This window comes from Harpegnathos saltator, unplaced genomic scaffold, assembly GCF_003227715.2.
Source record: "Harpegnathos saltator strain DR-91 unplaced genomic scaffold, Hsal_v8.6 scaffold467, whole genome shotgun sequence".
NCBI lineage: Eukaryota > Metazoa > Arthropoda > Insecta > Hymenoptera > Formicidae > Harpegnathos > Harpegnathos saltator.
The window spans coordinates 968,463-985,967 of record NW_020230280.1 but is presented as its reverse complement, the minus strand read 5'-3'; the positions used below and the strand labels follow the sequence as shown (position 1 = coordinate 985,967).

General features: G+C 50.1%; 1 protein-coding gene across 3 annotated transcripts in view; it reads right to left on the bottom strand.

Annotated features, from left to right (window-relative positions):
• Nucleotides 1-509: 509 nt before the first annotated feature.
• Nucleotides 510-17,505, bottom strand: part of LOC105185000 (uncharacterized) — a 32,195-nt gene continuing 15,199 nt past the window's right edge. For 2 of the 3 annotated variants that reach the window (XM_011144182.3, XM_025302033.1), the window contains exons 2-9: nucleotides 7,669-7,905; nucleotides 6,793-6,905; nucleotides 5,164-5,273; nucleotides 4,952-5,030; nucleotides 4,152-4,291; nucleotides 3,562-3,708; nucleotides 2,207-2,429; nucleotides 510-1,716 (exon numbers count right to left, since the gene is read on the bottom strand). In XM_011144182.3, coding sequence (XP_011142484.1) covers nucleotides 1,518-1,716; nucleotides 2,207-2,429; nucleotides 3,562-3,708; nucleotides 4,152-4,291; nucleotides 4,952-5,030; nucleotides 5,164-5,273; nucleotides 6,793-6,905; nucleotides 7,669-7,905 — 1,248 coding nt within the window. In that variant the 3' untranslated portion in view covers nucleotides 510-1,517. The remainder of the gene's footprint in view (nucleotides 1,717-2,206; nucleotides 2,430-3,561; nucleotides 3,709-4,151; nucleotides 4,292-4,951; nucleotides 5,031-5,163; nucleotides 5,274-6,792; nucleotides 6,906-7,668; nucleotides 7,906-17,505) is intronic. The other variant, XM_011144183.3, reaches the window with a different exon arrangement.

Sequence of the window (17,505 nt, the reverse complement as noted above, 5' to 3'; positions counted from 1 at the left end):
CTTGTCATATCACCGCAAAATTATGACGCTACGCCAAGATGAACGTTACATTAGTCTCTTTCTAGACTGAAAAAAAAAAGGCTTCTAGGAAAAGAGAAAAATAATACACACACGTACGTATACATAACCGCATGAGCAAGTAATTAGTAAATTAGCCGAGCAATTCGGAATCACGGGCGCTGACCAGTAATGAAGCGCGAACCGTTTCATAATAAAATAAACAGCAGTGAGAAGGCGCGAGCGCAACCGCCGCAGGCGAGAGATCTGTAATCGAATTGTTATTATCGAGCAAGCGCGCGGAAAGCGGCAACGTTGTTGTAGGAAACGAACAGAAAAAAACTTGCGAAACGCGCCTTCGACATGAATAATGAGAACGTGGCCACGGCGCGTCATTTCTCATTGGATAAAAAACTACGTTCGAAGGACGAAGGATGTGGTGCGGTGCATTCCCGCGCGCGATCAGGTCGCGAAGCGCGTGTTCGGGCGGCAGAAATAAAAGGCCACACGTCTTGTCTTTCGATTAATGGATTTATGTACAAAAAGCATTTAACTAGTCATATCTTAATTAAGATCCGCAGAATATTCCGCAGTTTCGTAGATGCTAGTGTGTGCCTATAGTTGATGACTATTATATTATTATATGATACATACGCAGTGTCCAAGCGCGAGAATCGTCTGACGAATCATAAGGCTAGGTATAAAAGTTTCGACGTATAGAGATGCATGCAGTGTTTTTTATATATATATATATATATATATATGTATATATATATATATAATAATAATCGTGCTGACGTATAGAGAGTTTTATTTCGTTAATATACTTGGTCCCGAATTAATCACATTGCTTATTGCCGCTGATATTAATATCGTCAACAAGACGCGAGATTATCGAGTAAAATGTCCCGTGGGACAAATAACGAATACACAGTATGATAATCGGAGCATGACATAATTCTATTCTCTCGAGGCATGAACTTCGGATTGTCGCGAAGCTTAAATCAACGTCGTTACTGAGGTATCGGATCTCATGTATCGACATTTTCTTGATCCTCTGCGTATCCTCGCGTTACATAAAACGCACATGTTGCTATTGCACTGTTATTGCATAATATTTTCAGGCCGTCAATCACGAATGCGTCACTCTTCTACGCCATTTATTACGAATCGATTGCATGCGAATATCAAAGCGACGGAGTGTAAACGATTCACGCACGATTGCGGTAGACACCACGAGGGATCCGTCGGTCGAGCGACACGAGCTCAAGAAAACGTCGATACGTCGTTGAACGTCGCCTCGACGGCCAGCAGAGTCTCCTTCGAGATGCGTCGGTAATTTCGCGCTCGAAAACCGAACGCCCGCGACTCGTGCGATCGTATGAGTGCCGCAGCAGCGACGCGTACGAATTCGTATGATGAATGAAAGTAAACGTTAATGAAGACAACGAAGAGAGAGAGAGAGAGAGAGAGAGAGAGTGAGTTCTAGATTCATTCGATAAACGAAGCTAAGGCGGCCATCATTTCCCAGAGTAGTGCGAGCCGATGTTGGACGGCGGTCCTCTGTGATGGTGATGGTGCTTCTGGCCGGGGCCGGAATATCTGCTGCCCGGTCGAGAGTGCACTATCGCGTAGTGATCGCTGTTGGTCGATATCGACCTCGTGGAGTTCATGGTGGATCCCCCGGAGGCGTAGCCCTGCTTGCCGTTTAACGAATACCTGGACAGAAGAAAGGGGTTCCGTTCAAGCACACACGCCATCGCATACATCGCGCACGGGCGATCCCGGCTATATTAATTGCCATCTTTTGTGACCGCGTTGCGTTCCAGCGCGATACTTTGTAGAAAGTTCACGATCGATACCCGCGGGGATTCTCTCTCTCGCGCGCGCGCGTTCTTTCCTGCTCGCTCGCTCTGTTTCTCTGTTAACTTACACGGAGCGCAGCCCGTGCTGCGCGAAAAAGCAGCATGAAGAGCGCGGGGGCCGTTCGAACGTCGTTCGATCCGGCGTATCCCGGCGGATACGTCGCGTCTTATCGATAATCGACTCGCGGCGCGGCGCGGCGCGGCGCGGCGAGGGTTCAAATCGCTCGCGTGCGCGCGCGCGCGCGGTTGCGCTATCCTCGCGCGATCGTACGTCTCGCCGAGGCGATTAATAGAGATACTTTGTCGGCGCGCGATTCGCTGTTAGAGAGGTAATTAAGTCAAACCTCGACCCGTATTGAGAACCGTGCCAGCTGCGGTACGGGTCGTAATCCTCGATGATCGACGGCTCCTTCTCGATGATGTCGGTCCGGGTGCAGCTGCAGGTCATCGCCGAACACAGGAATATGTTGATAATGAGCATGATGAGGAATAATATCCCGAGCGCGACCGCGAGCCACAGCAGCCACAGCGGGTGCACGCTGCCGTCATCGTGCAGTGTTTGTACAACTGCGAATGCAGAAACTACCGTGTAACTTTCGCATCTCGCACGACAATCGCGCGCGTGTACCCGCGCATTTACACAGGCGCCTCGCGCCGTGAAAACGGAAACACCGCGTCGACCAGGGTAATTCGATTGCGTCAGCGGAACTTCGATTTCTCCGCGGCGCGTCGCGCGACGATAGAGGTAAAACGCGTTTTGCGTTTTGCAAGTGGTGGACGGTTCAACGAGCGAATCGAGCGATCGCGCGCGTTGGGCGAGTGGAAAACCGGGCGGCGATTCTCGCCCCGGTCGAGCCCGGTGGGGCCCGACGTGGACAATGCTCGAGCGATTCGCGAGGAATTTTCGTTAATTTTCATCGCTCTGCGAGCTCACACCGCGTCGTCTTGCCTCTAACGGCGATGCATCAATTAACGGGACCAAACGACGTGAGAAAGTGTTCCGTTTCGTGCTCGTATCGTGGCTTGATCCGATTAATTTCAACGCGTGTGAGTTCTTCGCTGAGAGACGGGCGAGTTGCGCCGAAGAGCGGCGGAAGGCGTATTGAAAATGATGGTGTTATTCGGCAGGGTCGGACGAGGGAAAGAGTCGCAAGCGCGGAATAAAACTACTCGTGTCACGTCTGAGTACGCATTGTAATTTGGCGACAGCCCCAAGGGGGGTAGATTTGCATGTCCGCAAGAAGCGACATCCAGACGCACGTCGGGATGACGAAGTCGGGACGGCGAGCATGTTGCGACGCGCGAAAAGAAGACGTAAAGGGGATATGTGCGAGAGAAGCGAAGCAACGAGTACGGAAGAAGGGTGGGAAGGAAGAAGCTCGCACGCATTCTCGACTCGTGGCTCTCTATACTTTTCATGTCACGACGGCACGTCAAAACTACAGAGTATCGCCACGACGGCTTCTTCCGACCGCTAACATCCAATCCGACCGCTCTCATTGATCTCTTTATCGAGTCCCGATCCTCGCTTTACGTCGATGAGTCAGGCTGCCACGTGCGGAGGAGAGGAAGACCGACGACTGTTTCTTTTCACACGACAATGGCACTCGGTCAAAATTAATAGCGCCGTGCCGATAACTATGATGATGTGTGCGTAACGATAACGATTAATTACGCCGATAGTGCAAGACATACGCACCTCGTTGTTCGCCCGGCTTGAGAACAAAAACACTCGTCCCGGCGAGCAGCACTCCCTCTTCGCCACTAACACTCTGCCCGTTAGTGGAGGAGCCACCCTTTATCAGCTCCTCTTTGTCTCCTTCACAAATGGGGATGCCGCAGCTTCCTGAGCATGGAAATTTGCACTATTTGTTATGCGGCGGGCGAGAAAAGTTACGGTCGAGTTTTTGCTGACGCTAACGATTGAATCGCAGCAGCGCGAGTTCTCGCGGAAGGTGTCGACGCAATTCGCGAGAGGATAAAAGAGATTCAAGCCGAAACGAGAGAAAGGATAACGTTCATTGGATAATTATTCTCTAGCGATCTATCGGTAGCTCTTGGTTCATTATCGCGTTATCGCGAAGACTATCTCTATTCTGAGAGGATCGTTTCTTTCGTCTATTTTTTTTTTCTGCATAAAAAGCTGTTCCTCTTATCAAACGGGAACGGGAACAGCTACGTGCCGCAGCGACAACGCGTAGCGACGAATCGCACAAGTTGAATGGCATTTTATAACCTACTTTCGCGACGGAATTCGCTGATGGGAAATCATTCACCGGATCACTTTACCTCTGCACACTGCGATGTCGCATTGGAAATGCACCTCTGAGCTGTCGGAAAACCGGAACATCGAGAACAATGTGGCATCCGCCATGCCGGTGCTCCGATCGTATATGAATTTCGTCATCACCAGAGCCCTCACGGGGCAGCTGCGCGATAGAAATAAATCGCAAAAATTACTCCGCGAGGTGTCGCGATAACGAGCTAACGAGAGTTCAACGCAACGTTCAAGCAGCGTGCCTTTTCCGCTGATCTTAGCGATGAAAATAGAATTACAACTAATTTTAACTTCTCTCCCGGCCGAGAGCGTGCTATCTGCCGAGTTCTATAAAGCCGCTTTGACAAAAGAGAAAACTTATAACGAGTAAACGGAGAAGCCTGGGGATTCTGTCGTTTTATGCAATAAAGAACTTGGCAGTGGCTGAAGTTTTAATGAAAATACTGCTTGCACGCCGCTCGATCTGGTCTTTCCGGACGAAAACTTATATTGTCGTAAAGAGAAGCTCGCCTCGACATTATTATCAATTGTATCACCTTAAGATCTACGTCTCTCACGGAAATTACGGAATATGATATTCTATCCTGTGATTATATCCACTTACACATCTCGGTGTCGTTATATTCGAGCAATTAAATACATCTTTTGGCGTGACTCGAGTGACATCGTCACATGATATGTGAGCACTCGATTGCTTAAATTTAACATAACGCTAAAATGCACGCAAGATGAGCAAATGAATATTGAAAGAAGAAAAGCCAGTCTTAATTAGAGTGCGCAATATGTGGAAAAATTGTTGCGCTCGGCTTACCCTTTGTCGTCTATGAGCGGCACGCTGGAATTGAGCTTGTTGAACGCAACGCAATTTTTGACTCGAATCCCGTACATTCCTGCAAATTGAATTGTTTCAACGAAACAGTTCCTTTCTCGGGCGGAAGGATCTCACGCGGCAAATGGCTAACGGACTAGTCCGTATCGGCTGAACATAAACACGGGCGGTGGAATGGGATATAAAATACGAACCGTCTGGGCGTGAAATCTCGGCACGCATCGTATAGTTGTGACCGTATACAGCTTCTTGCACTCTGACGCCTCCGTCCAAGAGGCGCAGGGAAACCAGCGAAGTTTCATTTCTGTGCAAAAAGCGTTGTCTCGTGAGCTTGCGCTTCTTCACGCGCGCGTTCCGTACTATATTTCCTTATTACCGGCCGTGCGAAGCGAGTTAGCTCGGTTGCTCGATCGATCGATCGATCAATCGAAGCGATCCGAGTGCGAGCGAACGAGTGATTCAAGAGCGCGGGGAAAGAGAAAAGGGAAGAACGTCGTCGACGAATCGGTACGTATGATACGACGTCGACGAGAAAATTACGCGAGCCGCACAGAATCGTGTCCTGACTTTCAAAGTGGCCTCGGTGGATTAATAAGAAAAAGAAAGAAGAACAAGGCAAGAAGATATTCAAAAGGTGCGCACAGACCAAGGAGCTAATTATTATTTGCCGGGTATCTCGCCCGACGACAGTCGCATACCAATTGTTGGCCGCGTTTTGCACCGCGGAATAAGAAAATGACTTGCGGTAAACCGCGGCGTCACAGGCATGTTAATTTGCCGCTTTGCCGCTCCATTTATCTAATTCCCGGGCGCCTAATTAAATTTCAGCATCGTCCGCTCGGGGGGGAGTATTTCGTTACGTGTCTAACTTGGCGCAACGCATTTCGACACACGCGTCCGAAGTTATTTCAAGCGTCGGAGCGCCGTAGCCGGCGCGGCGCGGCGGTTGACAAGTATCAGTCGCACCTGGCGACTCTGTGAAAGTCTTCGGGTCGGAGATATTTCCTCGTCTCGCGGCGTTACGTCTCGCTCGTTGAAATATCGATGTGTTCGCGCCATGTGTTCGCGAGCACCGCCATTTATCAGCGACGGCGCGGCGTCAGGAGTATTGAGACACCGCGCGTAATAACGGCGCCTGCCGCGAAAGTGCTTAATTGTATCCCGATCCGCGGCACTCTTCTGCGCGGCACCCTTCGAGCGAGGGCTCTCGGCCCTAAATAATAAGCCGACGAATAATCTGCGCGTACAATCGGCGGCGAGCGGAAATCAATACGGCCGAGTGCTATCGAACGGCGAATATATCAACGACCGATTAGAAAACGCGCGCGCGCGCGCGGCCGCTAATGACCGATTAAAAGCCGCGCGAACGCTATTTCCCGTTTAGATAGAGCGCGCTGTTCGTGCGTGTCAAGCCGCGCTGCCGCGCGAGTAGTCACTTCTATCTCCCGCGCGTCTGGCAGAATCTACCGCGTGGCAATTATTCACGATACCGCCGCGAACAGTCCATAAATAAGGCGGTGCCGAGTGCGGCATCGCGACGCCGCCGTTTGTTACGCATTTCAATGAGCCCGTCGTGCTGATGAAAATCTCACCTACTCGCGGACGACGCCGACGAGCCGAATAAGCGCGGTTCTTCAGCTCGGCAACGTTTGACGTTCGCTCGTTTCGCGCGAACCTCGCCGGCGACATTTCGCCGTAAATTTACGTGTGTATCTCGACGTGGTCTTCGCAAGCTCTTCGGCAGAGCATTGCAAAATTACGGGCCATTTGTCGCTGGTAATTATTCCCCGTCTCGCATTAGTCTCATCAGTGTGGTAACTCACTTGGCGTTCTTGAAGCCCGCCTTCCCGCACGTGATGACGTAAAACTTGTCGTCCGCCAGTTCCAGGGTCTTGTGTATCCTAACAGCGATGGGAATGGAGCGTTCTTCCGTGTGCTGCAAAGTCACCACGCTTATGTACATAGAACGGAGAACGATAATGCGGCATACGCGGCGCATTCGCCGTGCAAACGCTTGTTGCGTTTGAGTGATTTTCGTTCGTTCGCGTCCCTGAAATAAATCTCGACTCGCGCGGGAGAGACGCTGGCGAAGATGGCGTGAATTTTTCGCGGATCCGAGTTGAATGGGGAGGATTTTGCAGGGAGAGCTCTCCTCGGGCTCTCTCTTGGCGCGTTACACTCGCGGAACAAATATCTCCGCGGAAAGAGGAGTATTCAAATGCAAATGGTTATTTCCGCGTGTATGACTTAGCCTCGCGCCGCCGGAGACGTCGCTGCGGTCGCAGCCGTCTACGCAGCGAATTAACATACTCAACAACCTCAAAACAATTAATTGCCTGAAGCTTCTCGCGTAAATAGGCGCGAATATTAATTCACCGCAATACGTCTCCGTCGAGGCCGTGCCTCAGCTACCGTCCCGAGGCACGGCTGGACAATTGCACAAAATTCCGTCCCACGAATTTTCCTCACAACTATGGCGCGACGCTACGCGGATTCCTCTTCCCACCCGTCAAAATTTGCGCCGATTTCTTTCGATCCTCCGGACAATCGCACCCACGAAATTCGCAGCAAGTGTTTCCGCGCAGTTGTTCAAAGCCCCGATGAGAGTTCATAACGTCTCCCTGTTTCTCACGATTCCGTCGGCCAGGGGGCCGCCGGCCGCTCGACCTGCGGATTTCCATAATCGCGGAAAGACTCACGTTGTTCACGAGGACTCCGCAGTACTCGGGACTATCGTTGGCCGCGAATAGGTTGATGCCCAAAGTGGCCTGCGTGGAGCCATTGCCTGAGACCATGCACTGCGGGGTCCGATGATCCCGGGCATGAACCGCGCCCACGAAGCTCTGATTGAGGTTGACGCGGATCGTCATGTGGCCGCCTTTGCACGTCGCCGTCACCGTCGGCTGGAACTCCGTGTCCAATAATTGTCCGGCGACCTGCAATCGGAAAACGACCGAACGGCTGTCATCAGAGCTCATGCTCGACGGAGCCGCGCCAACGACGCGACCAATTATCGCATTCTAGAGCGAGCGCGCTCTTCGACACGGCCGAGTGGAATTCCGTCGGCGCGATGCTACGCGCGACGCCTTCGTATCCGGCCGATGACGATCCGTGAGCGGAATCGTCTTCTCGTCGAGATCGTACGCGCGCGCGCGCGCGCGCGCCTATACCGCCTTCGTAAATATTTAAATCAGGGTCAGTGTTGCGCCAACAGCGTCGGTTAACTAACTCCGGCCGACGATTGCCTGTCCTATTCCGGATCGTGGTCGTAACTATAATACCGATTGGGAAAGACGGTTTCTTCCCCCCCCTCCTCTCTCTCTCTCTTTCTCTCTCTCTCTCTCTCTCTCTCTCTCTCTTTCCCGGATCGGAGAAACTAACTAGGGTCTTAATGTGTCAAGTCGCGCGTAAAAATTTATCGCACACCGACGAACCTCGAGCGGCCGCCGCGCGCTTCCACTTACGGAGCTGAAACCCGTCGCGGGTATTTGCCCGCGCGGATTTTTGCCGCGGAGGAAATTCCACGCGCTACGAGACACACTCGCGCCGTGCCGTGCTGCTCAAACTCCTCTCTCCCCCCCCTCTCTCTCTCTCTCTCTCTCTCTCTCTCTCTCTCTCTCTCTCTCTCTCTCTCTCTTTCTCGCCTTTTTTTCCCGCCCGCGGAAATCGCGAAAATACATTCCCTCACTGCGCGAGGCGAAACGAGTCGAGTGTCTGCATTCTTTGTAACGCCCGCGGGTAGACGCTATTTCGCGCGATATCGGTCTGCGCGACTCGACTCGCGTCGAGCGATCTCCACCCCCGTCGGTACCCCCGCTAAGGAGCGCTCGACGAACGCAGGCCAATGATATTTCCTCGAGCCGGATCACCGACTTAATGTACGAGCAAACTTGGACCGGTCTGGGCGGTAGCTATCGGCCCACGCTAACTTTCAATTTCATGCGGCCGGGACCGCTTCGTAACGCGGATAACGCGCGTTTGCGCTGCGAGGAATGCGCGATGCGACGCGTACCCGTGACACGGTCCCGATATTAATCTGCGATTGATACACATCGCCCGGTGGATGTAGACGCGATTGCTCCGATAATACGTAACGAGAGCGACGGCGATGCACCGACGGCACCGATCGACGTTTATTTTTACGCGCACGGTTATTAAAAGCGGCGCGCGCTGTGCCGATTACATCGCGCGTGTATCGCGGAATTATCGGGTGTCTGCTTAATCGCCGGTTTATCGGAGAGAACAAGCGGAAAAAAAACATGCGCCGATGGTTACGGATATTTGATATTGAAAGCTGTGCAGATTTGCACCGTGAAAATTCGCTTCGGGCATTTTGCCGCTCCAGCTTCCGAAATATCCGGGCGGGAAAAATTTATTCTCGCTGCGATCCAATCAGGAGTCCAATCTAGATTTCGGGATGGATGATAGGAATGAAATCTCCCCGTGGCTGCTGATAATTCGCGGTTTCTTTATCACTTATGCGTCAGCGATTATTATTATTATTAATTTATTCACGGGTCACCGGACCCATTTAATCAAGGACCCATCGATACAATATCGATTTGCGTGAGACGTCGAGAAAAAATTCGAAGTATATGTGAAATTAGTAACAGAAATTCCAAAGTAAGACGGCACGAGTAAGAGACCACCATATTAAAAGAAATTAAATCGAACAGATAGATGTACGAAGAACACGGTTATAATTCATTAATTGCATTCACTTAACGCGCAAGCGTGGCATTTAATCTCTGTTTTGAACAAAAATGTCGAGCCTCCTGCGGATCCGGTCCAGGTAAAACGAGTTAGTAGTTGGTGCGCCGAAACTGATACCAATTGGCAGTCGCCGGTGCCCCTGACGACGCGCGACTCCGAGCTCGCGCTCGAGACAAAGGTTCGCACGTGGGCGTTGGGCAAGGACACGAGAGTCCTAAATGCTCCGACGTTATTCGAGGAAAAGGATCTCGCGGCAGTCGTTAGTCTCGGCTTCGCGGGCGAACTGCGGCGAAGAAAGGCGGCTTAGCGGTCCTCGATTAGTGGCGGACGCTTTGTCTCTACGTGTGCAATGACAGGTATACGATAGCGGACAGGGAAGAATCGTGGTCGCCGTTGGGCAAGGCCTTGCGCGAAGACCGCCGCATCCTGTGGCGGTCCGCGACGTATGACATTATGCGCGTATAATTTAATAGCGCTCGCTGTTACTCTGGAACAGCGTACTCGTTCGTCCGGGGGAAAATTGTACGGTTGTTGTCTGTACGGCGCGGGGTGTCTGGACGCGCCGCGCCGCGCCGCGTGGCGTTTCCGTGGCGCGGCGCGGCGCGACGGGCGCGATTTTTTCGACTCGCGCGTATTAAGATCATGCTTGGCTCTCGGTCGAGCGAATGTGGAGAAGACCGCGCCGCCGCGCCGCCGTAACGTAACTCTCGAGCGAGCGACGTGAACGTATCGTTACGTGGGATTACCGCGCGAAGAATTTATCTCCGCCGATCGCGCTTTTATTTCGAAATTGCCGTCGCTAGTTCAATCGCGGGTAACGAGAAAAAATGACGCGCTTATTAGTCCCGAGCGTCGAAGCAATCGGTCTGACTTATGCGCCGTCGTAGTATACCGCGAAAAGAGCACGGTGTTGTGCGCCGTTGCAAACAAAGCCCGCACCCGATGTTCGCATTGATATTAATAAGCTGCCGCGAGAGCGCAACAATGGCTCGCCGCACGCATCCCGAGAGATCCCCCCGCGCGACACGCACTCTCGCAGCGCTCGCTCGCGCGGCTCGCTCTATCGCGTGACGTACGATTGCGTAAAACGCGCGTACGAACGCGCACGGAACTGCTTCCTGCAGGATCCATATCACGCGCTCGATAAACACTCGCGAATAAATAATCTGGCGCAATAATGTGCGTGATGCGCGGCCGCGCGTACAATCGGCGTCGCGTCGCGTCGCGTCGCGTCGGCGCGCGGAATCACATCGGTTCCGCTCGTCATTCCGCTCTTATCCTCCTCCGTCCAAAGGATTTCATTACAGATGTCACGTGTGTGCCACGCTAGTTACGCAGTAATGTCCGTTCAACACAGTCGAACTCTCGTCAACTCCGTCGCGAATGTTCCCCGCGTCACTCGTTCAACTCTCGCCGAACGCGCGGCGATCTTTCGTAAAATTGCTCGGCTGCCGAGCATGAATGGATAAGCTTAAAATAACGCGCACGGCGTCATGACATCACGTAATCGCCACGCAAACACAATAGAGAGACACGTTAGTTTGTTCATCGCTTGCTCACCGTATTAGTTGCTCACCGCTGTGGGATGAGAGAGTCGCTCGGATAAATACGCGCGCCCGATTCCGCGGCAAACTATTATCTGGCTAACAAGCCGACCGCGAGGATGTCGAAACACCACGAGGAATGCAAATGTCGCCGCGGCTGGCCCGAATTACCCGTTGAAATTTCTAATCGCTAGCACCCGAAAAAAAGTAATTTCAGAATAAGCGGAATCATCTTTTAAATTTTAGAGGATTTTACCTTTATATATGGCCTCAAGGGGATTCCTCTAAAATTAAGTGGATAATATCGTAAACACATGATTCTTAAAGTTGGAGGAATTGTATGTATAATGCAAATCTTATTTTAATATAAATCTCCTCTTCTTATGCACAAATTATTTAATCTTTCTTTAAGAGGATTATTATTTATTCTTACTGTACCTTATTTTCACTGGTTCGCGTACCTTTATAAGGAAAGGAGAGAAAATTAATATTATGAAACTGTCCGGAAAAAATTCTAATTAAATTTTTCTTTAGCTTTCTGCTGGAAAAGTAGGAAAAAACATAAATTTTAAGCACTCCAAATGGCATTTAATGTGATGTGCAACGCGATATGATAAATGGATATATGTATATATTTACGGCAGAAATACAAGCCAGTATGTTTTTAAGTTAATTTTCTCCAAAAATGCCTGAACTTCGTTCATGACGAAACAACCGGGAAAACAATATAAACTGAATAACGATCTCTCTTCTTTTCTCCTTTGCTCTAGACGTTGTCCATAAAACAAATGCGGCGACGATCTCTGTGTGAACAGATGAAAAAAGAAAAGCACCGATAAGCGTTCTTCTTGGTACAAGAGAAAAATTGTACTTGATGTAAGAGGTCCTCTTGAAATAAGAGCAAAAAACAGAATAATATCTAATGAATTTTAGACGAATAGTTCACTTTAATCGCTTTATCGAAAGAGGAATCCTTTTCCTGTAAAAGGCTTCGCTTAGAATATGAGATTATGGGAAAAATCACTTTACAAATAGAATACTTTTTCTTTTGGATAGCTTTTCAGAGACACGCTGCGGGACGACGGGAAATTACGCAACACGCGGTGAGAATCTCAAGCCGGGGCAATTTTCACGGCAATCTGTGTGTTTGAAGAGTTGTAACTTTTCTTTTATCAACGAAATTCTTTCATCGAAGCCGGTTTCGTTTCCAGCTTCGATTCCGGCTGTTTCTTCATTATTTTCGGTAATCGACATCCTCGGTGGACGAAGGAAAGACAAATTGAGCTGCGTCACAAAAATGCGAGTTTTAATCGCCGCGTTATTGTGAGGCGCGAATGTCCGGGACGCAACACGTAACGCTTTGAAAAATGCGCCTAACGACACCGACGCGGACGGCGGCTCCGATCGCGATAAGTGTGGTTATACAACGCGAACAACTCCGAGGACGCGGGAACTCGTTTGGAACAACAATTGCGATCGGGCCGACAATTAATAATTCGCCGGGAGGGTCGAGCGCGCTCGCTCGCTCGCTCGCGCGCGAGCGCTATCGCGTATCGACGCGGCGCGCGCAATAAATTGATAACTTTTTCGCCATGGCTTTAATGCACGAGCGCAAAAATTCACGCGTGGATAACGGCAATGCATCAAGATTTAATCCCGCCGCTCTCGTGGCCGCAATGTTTCAACGCATTCCGAGCTCACACACCCAGCCCCGGGTGCGCGAACCGCAGAAACAGGAACAGCAGGATCGTTGCTCTTTCTCTTTCTCCCTCCCTCCTCCCTCCCCCCCGCTTCTCCCCTTGCCCCTTTCTCTCTCTCTCTCTTTCTCTCTGTCTGTCTGTCTGTCTGTCTGTCTGTCTGTCTGTCTGTCGGATTGTCGATCGGGGACTTTCGGCTGTCGGCGACGTATCTTTCGATAAATGAGGGCCAAGCCGCCGTGGGACGCAACGGCCAAGGAATAAGATATAAAGGACGTCGCGGGCGTGAGCCGCGATACTCGGCAAGAAGGATCTCAAGTAAAAAAATCAAGCCGTCCCTCGCTCTTGAGAGATTTTCGCGAAATTTTCAAGGAAGAGAGGAATCGCCCGGACGGTTACCTTCGTTTCCTCCTCGTGGGAGGAAAATGGCTTTGGGAAAATAATAACGATGTATAATAATAATGTAATAATCGAGAGTAGGAGAAACGACGAGGGAGCCTATTGATCTCATCGTCGAGAAATAATTTTATTATTCCATTAACCCCGGGGCCTCAATTATCTCACTTGACCCTATTAGCGGTAACAACAATAAGATAACAACTACAAGGAGCAATCATGCAGAAAGCAGGTGCAAAGGATGAAACGAATGGGCGGCTTGTATCGGAGGGCGTAGAAGAGGGTCATTCCGATAATGCGATCGGTTTGAAATAAATTGCAGGACGCGGTGAATCATAAAGCGCTATACAAATACGCACGCTGTCCACCAATATCTTAATTTTATAATGAGAATGATATAAAGTCCGTAGCCTCAATGTCGTGTATCACGATAATGAGCGTACACCTGCGCGTGCGCATACGCGAGACCCTTCGCGGACGCTCGTTTGTGCACTTTTCTCGCATTCCCCTGTATAACTCACGATGAATATCGCCGCTAATAAAGATACCCCAATAAAGTACGTTATCTCTTAATGAACACGGTTAATTGCCATTAGAAGCGATGGATAATCGAATGCGATAAATCACGCCCGCGATGCTCTTATATTTTCGGAGATCGGCTTTATTAGTGCCCGATCGACGCGCGTCCATATTTTCTTGCTCTTTCATTAATTGATAAGATCGCTGCGCGGGAACGCGTTACTTGGAGAATCGCTAAATGCCCATTAGGAGATTACGAGCGTTTTTACGAACGTCTCGCTCGCACGGCGCTTTGGTAAATATCAATTATGTCGCAGCACGACTTTCGAGAGATGTCTTTAGCGTTGTCGCGGAGATCGTATGGAGCGCGGACTGAAACAGCCTGTACATGGTGGATTCAGGAATCCGCCTCGCCGCACGCTAATTAAACGAGAAGCGAGGATGGCGAGTGAGGTACAAAGTGAGATAACGAAAATGCTGATGGTTATCACTGTCACGCTCAGCATCGACGCGAATGAGTTTATCGCGCGCCTACGCGTGCGATTCTTTGCGTTTCGCCGCGACGTAACGAGAATCGCGAATGAAAGCGGCGTCGAAGTGGTATCGCGTGTGTGAGAGGCGCAGCACGTGTGACGTGGTACTTGTGGCGAGAAGTTACAAAGGCACGAGGAAGTCACGTCCTCGAGGAACAATGCAGCCGCGTCACTCTCGCAAAACGCGAGAAATACTATGGATATCGACGTTACAATTGTCTTCCTTGACTCAGCAAGATTCCTGCGACGGTTCTTAGCAATTGTTTACGTGACTCGCACGTCTCCCTCCTCTCCAGCCCCGCTCCCGCCCTCCCGACCTGGGTGCTACTGAAGGATACTTCGATACGCTCATTTTCGTCGGAGGACGCTCGACAAGGTATTGTAATTGCGATCCCCGCCCCGGTCGTTTTGTATATTAATTAAACACCGTGGGCAACAAAATGTCTCCGACGCTTGTGAGCACCGCGCGCCGACCCACGGGAGTTCCCCTCGCACTGCAGCTGAGAAAAGATTCGCGGAGGCGATAAGAGAAACTAAGTGAGAGAGTTCTGAGGTAAATGAAGAATGTGCGCGGATACGCGCGAGACACAGGCGTGTCAGGTCGCGACGATCGAACGAGCGAGTATTCTTGGCGGCAGCGAATATTAATAAGTGCAAGTTCATGTCTGGTGTTTAAACGCGCTCAGGAGTATACTGAGCATTATTCTGGAATTATCGGAGCGTCGGAACATTAGAAAAATCTCGTCCGCACTCTCACGTCCGACCGGCGACGTGCGGTTTGCGTCGTTCGCGAAAGTCGCACGATCGCGCTGTACATAATATCCGTAAAAACAGCGCGTGACGGATCCGTCGGGAGATGGAGGGGAGGGGGGGGCGCATAAAGACGTGATTTCGTGATTCGCGGAAAGCCGCGTGAGTCATTGTTTCGAGCGAGTTGACCGCCGCGCGAGTAGAAGATAATAAAACACGACGATTTGTCCGTCTCGATAGCTATATAGTACTTTAATGTCATTCATATCTTTTCGCCGCGACTCCTCGGAGCCCGATCGTAAATAATTGCGATATAGTAACGATCGTGTTATTCATTTTGCCCGCACGTACACAGCTACGTCCGCCAATAATTGAGAGGGCAATTACTCGTGTCACGGTGCGCAGTTGAATGTCATTGTATCTCGTCGGACGCGAGAGGCACACGATATATGCAACCGCGTCGCCGGCACGAAAGAGCATTCTTCGCCCGGAGGCTGCGTGCCCGCCCTCGAATTATCTCGCGAAGAAAAAGGAAGCCGAAGTCAAAACGTATGTTATTGACCCTGGCTCGTTCGGGTTCTTTCGTCTAACCGCTCGTCTCGTCCTTTTTTAGCGCGCGCGCGAGCGCGTGAGCGCACGGCCGCTGTAACCGAACCCTGCGGCATTTTTGCCAGAAGTGCATCGTTCACAGTGTATGCAATTTACGACCATCGCCATCGCCGTCGCCATCGCATCGCATCGCATCGCATCGCGGCGCGTCGTATCGCATCGCATCGCATCGCATCGCATCGCATCAGCAGTTATGCGTCCCGAGTTTTACGGTACGCCGAGTCCTTCGAAAAAATACCTGTTTACGCAATAATGAGATAATTACGTTTTCGTTACGTCCGCGCGGCCGAATACGCCGGAGTGTCTCGACCATCGCCCAGCTTTCTCCACCGTCGAGATCGCAACGTCGCGCTTTCGCGCCGGTTTCTGCACTGAAAATCGTGATCTCCTGTCCGAAATTCACGTGCACTCACCTGACCGTCGCGCGCGTTACCCAACAAATATGCGGTGTCCCTGAATTATATCTAACTATTGGAAGTTATTAACTATTGGAAATTATCAACAGCGCAAGGGTATGCATTCACGGCGCTACGGCTCTCTCGAGACGTCCGAGCGCGCTAAATTAATTCGTACGTGGCAACATTACGCTTTCGAGCGGCTATTAGAAGAAGTCTAATTACGAAGCTTGATACACACAGTATTAGAGATTAATCACACCGAGTGTATAGTCCGAGCTGACGGGCGGACAGGAGGGGGGAGGGGAGGGGGAGGAGGGGTAATTAATAAGCCGATGCCGCATTATCAGATCACCTCTTGCGAGGTGCGTAATTAATTAATAATTCCTCCGGTATCTGATGGGCCCCGCGCTTCGTCTCCTCCCACTTCTGGCGCGGCGCATTCTCTCTCGAAAATCGAAAGCGTGCAAGTGAAAGCGGCTCTTATTCAGCGGCTCGCGTTAAATTCATCTCTGGATTCATCCGCCGGAGAAAAAGCGGGCGAAAGGGAGCGGGCTGAAAAGCTCCCGCGGCGCTCGCTGCGGAGAAAATAATTTTCCAGTTTGCGTCACGAGAGAGGTGATAGCGACGGCGCGTCACGAGGGAATCGTCCGAGAAACGGACAACTGCCGCGCGTAAGAATGCGCTCCTAACTGCTCCGAGTTGCGGGAATTTCTCGTAAATACATTGGGGATATTCCGAGGCGACTCTCTATTCTTGCCGCGTTACATTTTAATCGGGAAATTCGACGTCCAGCCTCGCTGGAGTTTTCCTCTCCGGTGAAAGTAATAACGCGCCGTGTACACGGTTAAAAACATTTCGTACTTTTCCTAAAACTTTTTGTTCGTAGAAAGTTTTGCGTTAAATTTTCTACACAGTCGTGCGTTAATGTAACATATCGTTGTTGTGTTACTTAGACTTTCTTGTGTTAAGTTAAGATTAACTATTTTCAAATGTTGAAATAGCATTTTCAAATGTTAAAATAACACAATTTATATGTAAATGCATGAATTCTTGCTCTGACATACTTTATATGTTAAAGTCAGCACCTAAAATGTGTTAATTTTCTCATTATAACAGTTATCATGTGTTATATTATATAAAGATTGGACTTTTAACACATAGATTATGTCAATCTAACATTTTCATTTCATCAAATCATAGATCATTACTTTTCCCTAATGTTGAAGTGACATTCATTGTATGTCAATTTAACACAAACTATGATCTTCTTGGCGGCATTCGAATGTTAAATTTTTGTGTTAATCTTTTACATATTATGCGTGTTACTTTTTAACATATTTGCTATATGTTAAATTAACGCATAAATGAGAATGGATG